The following is a 13366-nucleotide window of genomic DNA, read 5'->3' as shown; positions in this document are numbered from 1 at the left end:
TGAGCAGTAAACAATGTTTTGCTTGAGAATACTCTCAATGAAAATGCGCTACCTCCAAAAGGCATAGGAGAACACATACTCTGTCACATGTGACTGACACTTCCACAGTCAGATATGTTTAGTCATGCAGTATATGCCTATACACATATACTCACACAGTCACATACACATGTGCACACATACACATATGCACACAACCCTACAAACCACACCACAGGCATTATGGTGTATTATTTGCTTGAATCACCGCAAAGAGGGAATCAAGCAGTGCTGCAGCTGGCTTTTGACGGATAGGCGTGGTAGTTTAGTTCCTCTCAAATGGAAGGAGTATGTCTTAGCAATTTACTGGCACTTGAATGAGAATTTATTCTCCAAAATGAGGGAGAATAAAACTACATAAGATACAGTTAAAATGTGCTTAGACTACAGGATTGGAGTAATTTGTCACATACACACTGCTTTAATGGCACATTGGGAATGATATGTAAGAATACATAATGTAAGCTGTATCCGTTATTCCCACCAATGAAAAAGTAATACATGCATATTCTGTACATGACTGGTCACAAAAATCCAAATACAAAAATCTTGAAATGTTAGCATATTTCAGAATGTGACAGTGATAATAACACATCAATTATTTACACTTCCTTTTTTTATCTTGTGCATAGAATTCAGGGTCTGTTTATACAAACAATCACATATTGAATAGAAATGTCAATAGCTTATGTATTTTCATAATGCATTCAGTGCATGCACATTTTGACATTTTACAATGAAGTCTTGTAACGAAATATTAAAACAATCCTATTACTTGAATAGTGTGCAGAAACAGGGATCGCAGCAGGGGGATGGGGAAAGATGGCCAAAGGCAGTTGCATGTCCTCAAAGTGCCTCCCCAGCTCCTAATTAAATGCTGCTAATTATTTAAACTTCAACTCATCTCAGGGGCATAAAGAGCTGCAGAGGACCATGGCTCTAACTAGAACAAACGCATTCACCCCCTACCCCCTGCTCCCATACTGCCCCCCCCCCTCCCAAACTGACCCAAGAATGCCCAAGGTAATTACTTTTCCAGATGAAGCTTTCCATTCCCACTGATATTTAAAGGTCTACAGTGGGGTGTCAAATGCATTTATTTGTATCTGTTTTTTTTACAAGAAAATTGTTTTTCTGCATCTCAAATTATGTTACAATTTCCATCTTGTGACACTATTACTTTATAATATATATGTATTTAGTTAGAAGTTACTCTTATGCAGAATGAATTACAAGGTCATCGGGGTGAGGTACTGTAGCTGGAGTGAAGGGAATGCATATCACAGAGGTAAGACAATCAACTAGAACACAGGCACCAAACAGCCAGTGACAGTGTTTTGGCAACACATTTTTGTACACAGATGCCCACCCTGTCAACAAACCAATAATTACAATTAATTTGCAAATATGCTGGTTTAAATCATTTGATTAGGTTAGAGAAACCCTTTTAAATCATTATGAGTTAAATAAATGTATATAACGTCAAAATAAATGTAGTTCAAAATGATCAAAAGCTGTAGATCAAAAGAGAACAGAAGAGAGTAGAAAAAGATACAACTGATGCAAGTATATCTGTGTTACAATATTGTTTTGCTGCATGAATGATCAGTGTAAGCCTATTATTGAACATGGATTTTGCCTGAGAGTGTGATTTTAGGTGGCAGGCTAAGGTAGGTGTTCTGAAGCCACAACCCTCCTATCCTGTGGTTGCATCATCATCTTTATGAAACCTCTCACTGATTGGGCCTTCATTATGTACCTTGGTACCTTAGTTGATGACAGGAGAGGATGTGGACTGACAGGGTGCTGCACTTTCAGGTTTTATATATCTCATTTCATTAGTCCTTACAAACCTTCATGACACCACTCCACCAAAGCTAGTGAAAAATGAACCTATGATGCAGTATTGATATTCCACCACATTTTCTTTTTCTGTGTGAATGAGTGTGTGTGTGCGTGTGTGCAGGTGTGTGTGTGTGTGTGTATATGTGTGTATTTTGTCCAAAAAATATCCAGACAATATTGAAACACACAGGGGCATGCTTAAGTTCAACATTATTGACACCTGCATAAGCACCCTCAGCTTCAAAACCAAGAAACACAAAGACTTGTTCAATGGGAATGACTCCAGCAGGTCATTGATAGCAAGCGGCAAACCTTTACTATCTGTCAGAATGACATCAAGGGTGAGGCTAAGAGAACTGCCCATGCCTAAGTGAAGGCAGCTACCCTGCATCAGGTGAAGGACATGAAGTTGTGTACAAGGAAGGCGCTGTAGCTCCAGAAACTCGCAGACTCTGGGTACACCAGGGGCTTCTTTGACTCCACAAGAATGGTGTACGGACCCAGCCATCGTGGCCTAAGCCCCCTTCACTCCAAAGATGAGCAAACACTGCTCAAGGATGGTCAGTCCTGATGAAAAGAGCACTTTGAGGAGCTTCTGAACAGAGACACCACAACTGAGTTGGAGGCTCTTGATAGACTTCCTCAGTGGCCCATAAAGGAGAACATGAGAGAACCACCCAGAGAAGAGAAGTATAAGATATCTCTGGGAAGCTAAGGAGCAACAAGGCTGTGGGGCCTGATGGAATCCCAGCTGAGGTCCTGAAGGCAGGTGGGCCAGATCTCTTTACCCACATCCATACCTTGCTCCTCAAGATAAGGGACAAGGAGGAAATCCCAGCACAACTTAGGGATGCCCTAAATCTCTACATCTTTAAGAAGGGAGTCAAGGCAGACAGTGGGAACTAGTGTGGCCTCTCCCTCCTCTCCAATACTGGGAAAATTGTAGCTTGGGTTCTAGCTAACAGACTCTTCCCCTTTCAGAAAAAAACCTTCCTGAATAGCAGGGTGGATTTCACCCGAATAGGTGCACCATGGCCATCACTGCTTCACAACTCTAACAAAAATGCTGGGAACAAAATCAACGATGTACATGGCCTTTATAGTCCTCACTAAATGCTGCTATTCTGTTAATCGTCGGGGCCTCTGGGTGGTTCACCCTCTGGGTGAGTAAAATCGGCTGCCCTGATAAGTACATCTGAATACTAAGACTACTGCATGTCAGCCACAGTATTCAGTAGCAGTGGGGAAGAAATGGAACCATTTAGGGTGGACACTGGAGTCAAGCAAGGTTGGATCATTACACCCACCCTGATTTCTGGTTTCATTGCATTTATCCTCCACCTCACATGTAAACATCTACCTCAGGGAGTCAGAATCCTCCTTTCCTCCAAAGCTGGCATTCATTGTGAAATACACCACCAGCTCAGTCGCCTCAGCAGAGCCTTCTCAAGACTGAGAAAAATTGTCTTCAAAAATCATGGCCTTCAGACCAAGACTAAAAACCTGGTATAAAAAGCAGTAGTGTTACCAGGTGCACCAGCCCCAGCATCCTGGAGGAGACCAACATTTGCTCCATCACAGCAACCATCTCCCAACAGCAGCTTGAATAGACTGGCCACATCATCCACATGCCTGACTCCTGCCTGCCAAAACAGGTCCTATACTTCAAGCTTCATGCTGGCTGACAGGCCCCAGGAGGTCAAAGAAAGCAGGACAAGGACAATATCAAGGTGATATCAATATCAGAAAGTGCCAAATAGACCTTACCACCTGGGAGAACACAGTAAAAGATAGGGAGACCTGTATGTTGTTTGTAGAGGGTCGCACTTTATGACAATGCCCTCTGCTCAGAGAAGAGAGAGATTCCACCAAGAAGGCCCTAACAATCACCACCACAACTTCTCACCCCTGCACACACTGCACCAGAATATGTGGGTCCAGGGTCTGCCTTTTTTCCCACCTGAAGACACAAGGATCCCAAAGGAGGACAATCTTGTGTTCGCCTATGATGAAGATGATGATGATGAAAATGTTTGTGTGTGTGTGTGTGTGTGTGTGTGTGGAAGAGTGTGTACAGTTAAAAAATCATGTTTAAGTAATTGTGTGTGTTTGTGTGTGTCTGTTTGTTCTTCAACAGTTTGATAAAGTTGTTTTGCTCTGACATAATATAAAGATGTTTTGCTTAAGCGCTGATTCAGCAGGAACAAGAATAATATGCACACAGCTGGAACAATGTAGAATGTGCTAGTTATACAATTTTGATGTAAAATGCAGAGTATATATCACAGAGCTTGCTGCTTTGTTTCAGAGAAAGCACCATACTGATATCTTGTGAATTCTCTCCATGCAGCAGGTAATAAAGAGTGCCTTATCACAATGGTCCTTCTACACAGGGTTGTTTACTCAACAATTTAGATTATACTGTTTCTATGAAGTGTGTGTGTGTGAGAGAGAGAGAGAGAGTGAGAGAGTAAGAGAGACAGGAGAGTGTGCGGTAGTTCAATAGGTTTAGCTTAATTGAACATTTATTTCCTCTCATGTGTCTGTGCTGTGATGAAGCATTGTTGTCAACTGGATTTTCTGATATTTAGGAAAATTTGAGACAATAAATAGGGGAGAGCTGGGAGATAATGAAATGTTTTCATATTTGGCACAATTCTGAAACTATTGGGGATAGATGAATAATTTTTTAATACAAATAGTAATCTAGCCATAAGTACTGAGTGTGAAATGTTACATTTAACCCCGAGGGGCAAAAACTAACATGGCACGGGGTTCACCTAACAGTCTTAATAGCTTTAAAAGTTAACACAAAGTAAGGCAGTTCATAATACAATTCCATGTTGTAATATACAAACAGTCTTTAATACATTTTTTTTATGTTGGTAAAAATCTATTACATCTAAATCTAATGTCTGTTTGATCCAAACAGCTGTATCAGTCAATGTCACATGTCAACACATTGCCTAAAGTTGAAGTTGAGTTAAACAAATGTGCGAAGATCCAGTCTTAGTAAAAAAAATCCAATCAATTGGTTAATTAATAGTCAACGGACAACAGGCTAACAACCCCATTTGGTTTAACCCCACGGAGGGGTGTCTGCACTTTTGCCTGGCTAGCAATCCCAGCATGCCAGTATGCAATATCAAAACTATCTGTTAGTCACTAAATGACTGTTTACAATTACATACATTTGGATTCCTTGACATACACACACAATACAGTAGCTGAAAAACACTTCCAGTAAAAAAAAATTCACTTGCATATAGCCAAAAAAGACTTTGGCAATATCTTCTGAAATATTAATTGAACTCTCAGACCATTCATTGGAGACAAAGAGATGGTAATTCTGCATGTTTAACCTGAAATACGTCGTTCAAGCTTGATGCATCTACCTAAAAAGTCTGTTATATTTTACCCCCATAAGGTTTTGCCTCGCTCTCCCCTACAGTACATCATCAAAAATCTTCATTGTCTATAATTTTGTTTTTATACTGTCCATCTGCAACCATGTTATATGTGCTACTGCCTGTCTTGTCCAGGACACTCTTGAAAAAAAAGATTTTTAATCTCAATGAGGTTTTCCTGGTTAAATAAAGGTTTTGAAAGATAAAGTACTTCACTAAAAACTTTTTTGCCCCCTTTTAGTCTCTTGACTGGAGCACCAATCTGCATTATCCATTATCCATTCTGCCACTCCAGAACTTTTTTCTTTTAAAGACCTTTTAAACCTTTTAGTGAGGGCTGCTGCTGTAGTTTACTTCAGAAATGATCATTTAAATGAACATTCACTTATAATTGGAGCTTGAAATGGATAACACGGTTGCTGTAAATGTAACCATTTGATCTGTGGTGAAAGCTAATGATTGAATAGGTTAGACGCACACAGTGTGTGCTTCATTAGAGACCTTCATTCATGAAATCTCTTTCCTCTTAAATGATTTCACTCATGGTGTTCTTTTTCCACATTCGTTATAGGCAGAAAATAATTATCAAAATTTTTTGAACGCTGATAAAACATTGTGTCTTTTTTATATGGGTGTCTTCATAATGTAAACATAATCAACGTCATGATATAGGAATACAATACAACAGCAGAAGCGAGCAAATGGGGACTAAAATACAAACAAAAGACACTTTCTACACCCGCAATGAAAACTATAATATAAATAATACAAGTGATGTGATTGAGATGGATGGCAGAGCTCACAGTATCAGGTCAACTGCTCAAAATGGCAGAGCCTTTGCAACCCTTTCATCTACCTCTCTGAAACAAAAGCATCAGGAAATAAGATAACCAGGCATTAATTGCTGGCTAATGTGCTCATTTTAAAGCACTCAATGAAGTAATAAAAACAAATGCAATACTCATTAATATGCAAATTTTGGAGTTGTTTTTTGAAACATCATTTATTGTAAGACTTGATTTTGTTTTGGCAAAGTGAAGCAAAGACATGAAAAAACATACCCTCACTGGGTTTGAATTAAAAATGTTAAATAACATCAAACATTTCAGTTAGTTGTGTGCGTGAAAATATGTAATATGTATATTATAGCAGCAGCCCTCCATTCCACATGACCCTGAACCTGTCTGTTCTGTGTGTTCGTTTGGGAGGATAGGTGATAGGTAAAAATGAGAGCACTTTTGTTTACTGGTTGGGTAATTATTAAGTTCAATTCAAGATTCAGCAGCAGACATTTTAGTTAGTGGTGGGGTTTTAGTATGCAAGTTGTCCATTTAGTATGCATGTTGTTCATTTTAAAGGTATAAACAAAAGAAAAAACAGCCAATACCCTGGATTGCCTAGCCGGTAATTCAATAGGAAATAAAGGTCCCCAATAAGCACTGAATTCATCTGGACATATCTGCAGTTACCAAACAATGGTTGCTGGAATTTTCACTTTGTTACAATATTTAAGACTGATCTGAATTTCTAATGGCAGCTACCATGGCTCAGTGCACTAGAATTGATTTAATTCTGGATCTAAGTTAAAAAAAAATGTCTTTTGGAATCCAAGCATGATTGACACCCTATATCACTCTTGAAGCTATGTGTCACAAACATTATTTTAACAGTATAGCTTGTGTTTCAGATTTTTGTACATTCCCGGAAATATATTTGGGGTGAACCATTCACTATCATTAATACCATTCATGTCTGCAACAATGCCATTGATCTCACTACTTAAAGGATCACAAAGAAACAAAAAAGATTCATTAAGATCAATATAACAAAGACAACCTGTTGTGTCCAAAACACAATAAAATCAATGCTGCTCTTGCAGCAACTCAATTCGCATGTAGTTAAAGACCCAGTGCAATCATTTCTTTCTTGCGTACAAAGTGCCCATTAAGCCACAAGAAAAACATTATTATTTATAAATAGAAAAAAGGTCCTTGTAATTCAGAAAGGATGCCATTTCAAAGCACAGGAGTTAGAAATCTGATGCGGCGTGTCTGTTCTGCATGGATAGTCAAGTCAAGTTCACTTCTGATTGGCAGGCCACCAAACATTCACACTGCTGGTTGATTAAAATGTAGATGCAAAGTTACTCACACAAGAAACACTGTCTCCAAATGACCAGTACAAAATCCTCCTTTAATGGGTAGCATAAGAACTGTATTACTTTTCAGGTATAATGGTGTGTTATGAATAATATAATGTAAAATACATTTTAAAAAGAAAACTTATTGTATAGAAGAAGGATTTAGGCAGTCTACATTCATGGGTTGCTTATTTAGACACTGCTGTAAAGTCTTAACCAATCACATACCAGTTTATATTTCCCTTGGGGTTCAAAATAGATAAAATGATGAGCAAAGAAAAAAACAAAAACAGAAGTTTCCCACATATTTATGCGACACATCACATGGGTGAGACCAGGTGTCTTATGTGGACCTGTGAGAGTTGCAGACCCTGGCAGAAAAGAGTCATTAATCACAGTTACAAAAGGCGCAAACAATGCTATCAGTCCGATACCACCAAACTCAACACCATCACTATGTCTCAATGTCCCCATCCCCCTCACTATTGTAAAAAAAAAAAAAAAAAAAAAAAAGAAGCAATGATAACATACCCTACAACTTATTAAAATAAATCTTGTTTTGGTTTCTAAGACACACATTTGTAACTACTCAAATATGCATTTGCTGTTTGACCACTTGCAATTTTGCATAAAGAAAATGTTTTTCACTGCATTTCACAATATAGGCTATTCTGCATAGTTAAAAGTACAGACATTTCAAATATACAGTTATTTACTAAATTATTGGCATTATTGGCATTGATAAAATGAATAAACAAAGCAGTAGAGAATAGCACAGGTAATGAACTGTATGGATTTATGCTCAAAATATGGGAAAACAACATTAAAATTATTACAGTAAATAAATTATTTCAAGTAATAATTCCATGTCCATAAAATAAATTGCACTGTCCTTTCACAAGAGAACACCGTAACCTAAATAATCCACCACAACATTTCGCCACAAGTACAATGTTCTTTTTAACATACATAGGCATCCTTCGCAACACGTAAACCAGCTTTGGTGTGCATGGACAAATAACTTTCTCATAAACTTTCTCACAAAACCTGAGGTTCCCTGCCTACCTCTAGTTACATCCTCTGCTCTCCAGGACCTGTTCAAAGAGGAATGAGCTCCACCCTACAACCAGAATCACTGCCTGAAAGTGTACCCATGTAAGTGCACCCATGTAAATTGCACCTTTGCTCACCTAATGCTGAACATTTGCCATGAGTTTACTAGCTATACATGTGCTAAATCTGAAACTATTTTTCCGAAACCCATTTTCTTCCTAATAATACTTCATTTTCTATTTCCCTCTTCCAACAACTATAGCATCTAACTTCATGTTGTAAGATTATATATTGACTATTACTGTTAGTTGCGATCTTGATGACTTTGCACCAGCAGTTTTTATTGCCTAAACCTGTATGTATGTCCTTATGTAAATCACTCTAGATAGGAGCATCTGGCAAATGTATATACAGAATATTCAAGGATCCTTCAACCAGCCTGTTTTTGTTGACTGTTCATCTATTCATGGCCACAAATTTTGATCAGCTTCAAATGTGGAGGTGGCCATTACAAAACAATACATTTGCAGTCAGTTAACCACTACTTAGTATGCTTTGGAACATTGAACTGCTGAATGATCCACCTGCTGCCAGGTTTGTCTTTCCTGGTAAGGGATGCCATTTTTTGGCCTAAATGTATTAGAATGTGGGGTTCCAATTCAATATCAGTTAAGACCAAAGTGGAGCTTTTTGGCTGTACACACCAGTAGTTGTTTCTGTGTCCAGGGGCTTTTGTTAAGGTAAACAAAATTAAGAATGAATTAAAATAAATCCCCTAAACTACTACAAATAACAAGTAGTGTTATCCTTGTGAAGAGATGGTGCACAAAGGACTGAAAACAGGGGAGCTCATAATTTTGACATCTAACTGACATCGCCATATTTTGTGTATATAACATAGCCTGTGTTGTTTATTTTATACCAGGCGTGGTGATGTGGATGAGCCAAACGGGCCTGAGACCACCCACTTTCACCACTGGCCCATCCTAAATGAATGTGGGGAGAAAATATTTTTAAACTTTTATTACTTTCCAATTTGTTTCATCAATATTTAATGCACATTAAAGACCGAAAATAAAAAATGTCCTCTACCTTTAAAATTTTTTAAAAAGATTTTATCAGGTTACTATTGTGTGCTTGACAGTTCATCTAATTTCTGCAATTAAGGGCCCAGCCAAAATTACTTTGGCTCATCCAAAATGTCAATCATGATGTCACTACAGTTTTAGGTTTTTTTTTTTTCATCTTTATCAACAATGCCAATATTTTTGGAGGTGGTTTATGTTATGTTTTTCATTGATGTTTATCAGTTTCACATTTTTAAAATTGCATTCAGCATGCTACCTGTCCATCCGTGTCAGGCTTCACATCAGCATACACCCTAACAGGAGAATTAGCACAACAGATGGCCGCCATTCATAGCATATGTCTCACAGAAGCAAAGGTTAGCCGAGAGTTTTGAAATTAAAAGCGTCTGTCACCGACTGTGAAAAGCCTGTGGTCCATTTCAGAGGAAGGAATAACAGTCATAGCACTGGAGGCAACTGTGATTGAATGTTAAATCACAAATGCATTCACATAACCACTCCTCTCTTTATTGTGCTATCCCAGAATGGAACAGAGAAACATTATTGACATTGTTGCTAACACCAGAGAGAGAGAGCTATGTCTATAGATGTAATCGGCAAACTTGGCATAGCTAAACTGTAAAACATGCTGAGAAATAGAAACAAGACCATGGATTTAAAAAGTAAAATTGTATTTTTATACACCTTCTAAACTCTCTATCCATCATGCATGACATCCCCACTCTCAGCTGTGAGGAATGACAGTCCTGAAACCTAATTAAAAGATTCACTCACACATACAGGTCAGATCCAGTATGAAAGTGCAAGCAAGTATACTCAAGCTGTATTGATATTGTTTACATTCCAGTACAGAGATAAGTAAATACTGAGTGAATGAAGCTACGCAGGAAGGGTTAATTGAGTGAATTAAAAAAAAAATGCCATCCAGGAAGGGTTAATTGAATGAAGAGTGAATGATGCTGCCCAAGAAGAATAAATAGAGTAAAGAGTGAGAGTTGCTATCCTGGAATAATTAATTGGTCAAAAGGCTAATGCTATTCTCCAACATATTTAACAAAAGTAGACACTGTCAAATGCAACTTATAGGGCCATCAAGGCATGATACACGATGTGAAATTGAAATGTGTGACAAGTGAATGGGGCAGGGATAATTAAATGAGTGAAGTGGTAGTGGGCTGGTGGCCTCCATCCAGGACGATTTAAAGATGTGACAAGAGAATGCGGCTGTCAAGGGAGTTTTAAATTAATGAAGAGTGAATGCCTATTCAGTCAGAGTTATAATTGATCTGACAGTGAATGACATTTTCCACCGAGACTGAACAAATGAAAAGTGAACAGACTTCTGCTGGTGATCCCCACAGTGCTACAAGTAGGCACCTGGTCTAAACTCAGAATGTTAAATTCAGTAATCTGCTTAACTCTGAAAAGAATTGCAGTGTGCTTTGACAAAATGGCAACCCTCACTGAGAGATATAATTTAAAATTGTTTTTTCTTGGTGTGCCTGTTTAAGCATTAAACATAGGAAACTTAGTTCAGTAAAATAAACACATATCATAACTTTATGCATTTTCAAATAATATATCTAGCCACTGCAACTTACATTCTGAATCCCAAAATGAGTGCATTTGACCCATAGTAGTCACACTAACACCAACTGTCCATTTTCTAATTGACATTTGCTTGCCAGTTTCAAACAATTCATTTTAATAACAACTTTTTCTTTAAGTTCTAATGACCCTCAATGGCCGTTTATGTTGGACACTGGTGTCTAATAACAATCATTTTAAACAGAATGGGGAAAAGGGGGTTAATGCAATCCCATTTAATTGTTAAGCACTCCCTGGTATAAACATAATTTCTAAAGATAATTTAAATTCAAGAGTTCCCATTAGGGAAGGGAAATGGCTGTTTAGGGAAAATTACTGCACAGAGACAAACCTATGCTACGGAATGGACACAGCCCACCCTCACTAAAACAAACACAGGACACACCCCACCCTCACAAAAACCTGTCCAGAAAACAAGGCACTTCCCTCTCATGCCTGACTACTGCTAATGAAAAAATATCCAATGAAGTATTGCCATATTCATAATAGCCTAAGGACTATTTGCAATTATTCCATCCTTATTGTTCTTGGTTACTATGCAGACATAGCAATGTAATGTACTTCAAACCATATATCAAACTAAAAGCCAAACTCAGAAAAAATTAGAATCATGTGAGGAATCTTTCAGAAGAATGTTTCAGAGATCTCACATGCACCGATAAAAGGAAACTACCAGAAATATGTATTTTTGGTAGTTAAACTTTCCAAAATCACATTTTAAAAACAAGTTTTTTAAAAAACTTGTTTGGCCATTCTGTCATTCAAAAGTATAAAATCACGTTTAAAAGAGAATCCAGCAGAAAGGATTCATAATTGTGAAGATTCTAGTGCACAATAAATGATTACAAAACTACTCGCTCTGCACTAACCTTAATTCATTTCATTACATGTGAAAAACAGAGATTACTTTGAGGTCAGTAAAATAGTTGCAGGGCACTCACCTTGTACAGTTTGTGGTAGCGAGGGGAGGAGATGGCCATCCTTTGCAGACGATGTAAGAAGACCACTACCTTCCGGAGGGAGGTCCTGACCACAGTCATCATCTTCAGCCTGCCTGACTTCTGCAGGCTGCTAAGGATCTGCATCATAACCCCGGAACGGGCACTCATAACCAAACTGATCCCCCGGCAACTCACTCTTCCATCTAAGTGCACTCCTGTCTGCCTGCCCCCTGTGGAGCTTCCTGCTCTGCCCTCTCCTTCTGAGGTCAGAGGTCACCACGAGGCAGGGAGAGGAGGGGATGCTCAGACGAGCATGGACACAGAGACCGAGGAGTGAGTGAGGAGTCTACAGGAGAGGAGAGGAGAGGCAGAAGAGGGATGGCTGGAGGACAAACAGCAGCTATCTCCCCAAATGCGGAGCTCTCTGTGGCTGTGGAGTGTAGAGTGTGTCGGCTCCCCCTCTTCAGGCAGGTCAAGGCCATTAAAGTGTAGGCTGGTGGGGAGACAGGAGACGCAGTCCCAGGGCAGGAGGACTCCCGGAGTACTCCTGGACAGCTCTGAAGTCTCTGATTTCTCTAGCTAGTGCAGGATGAAGGAAGAGGCAAGGAGAATAAGAGGGAGGGAGGGTGAGAGAGAGAGCACTTCTGCTTCTCTCATACATTTGCAGAATAAGAAGGAAGGAGCCAGTTGCAAGTCGGAGAGAGAGTGACAGAGCGAAAGAGAGTCAGAGAAAGAGAGGGAGGGAGGGGGAGAGAGACAGAGAGAGCAAACGAGTGAGAGAGAGTGTGTGAAAAAGAGGAGAAGAACAGAACAATGACAGAAAAAGAAGCTATGAAAAAGAAGCTATGTAAGAGGGAATAAAAAGAATGATCTTTAAATGGGAGGAAGAGGTATAGGGACAGGAGAGCCTGACTGAGATACTGAGAAAGAAAATAAAAAGGAAAATAAATAGTGCAGTCCTCCGGCTATTGACTGAAAACACAACCGTATATCACTGGTTTACACCGTCACAGGCTCCCAATGTTAACTGTCCATGTTAACAAAGGGATTTTTTCTATTTCATTCAGTGGATAACTTATAAATATGGAACAGGAAACTCTTTCAACTAAGGGGTGGGAAATGTTTTCCCCCCAAATGCATATGTTATTAGGTTTTATTGACTTTATGAAGGACTAAGGCAGTACATTGAATAACACAAACTGGTTTCTTTGGGTTTATAAAAGATTACAAGGATGGGCATTTTCA

The 13366-nt window shown here is 38.8% G+C and overlaps 1 protein-coding gene across 4 annotated transcripts in view; it reads right to left on the bottom strand.

Moving 5' to 3' along the window:
• Positions 1–12802, bottom strand: part of LOC118226925 (utrophin-like) — a 118224-nt gene extending 105422 nt beyond the window's left edge. For all 4 annotated transcript variants that reach the window (XR_004765137.1, XM_035416963.1, XM_035417081.1 and 1 more), the window contains exon 1: positions 12122–12802. Coding sequence is in view for 3 of the 4 variants with exons in the window: in XM_035416963.1 (XP_035272854.1) it covers positions 12122–12289 (168 nt within the window). In the remaining variant the exon portion in view is untranslated. The remainder of the gene's footprint in view (positions 1–12121) is intronic.
• Positions 12803–13366: the final 564 nt, after the last annotated feature.

This window comes from Anguilla anguilla, chromosome 1 (genome assembly GCF_013347855.1).
Source record: "Anguilla anguilla isolate fAngAng1 chromosome 1, fAngAng1.pri, whole genome shotgun sequence".
Classification (NCBI taxonomy): Eukaryota; Metazoa; Chordata; class Actinopteri; order Anguilliformes; family Anguillidae; genus Anguilla; species Anguilla anguilla.
The sequence above is the reverse complement of the archived record's forward strand: the minus strand, read 5'-3'. Positions and strand labels throughout refer to the sequence as shown.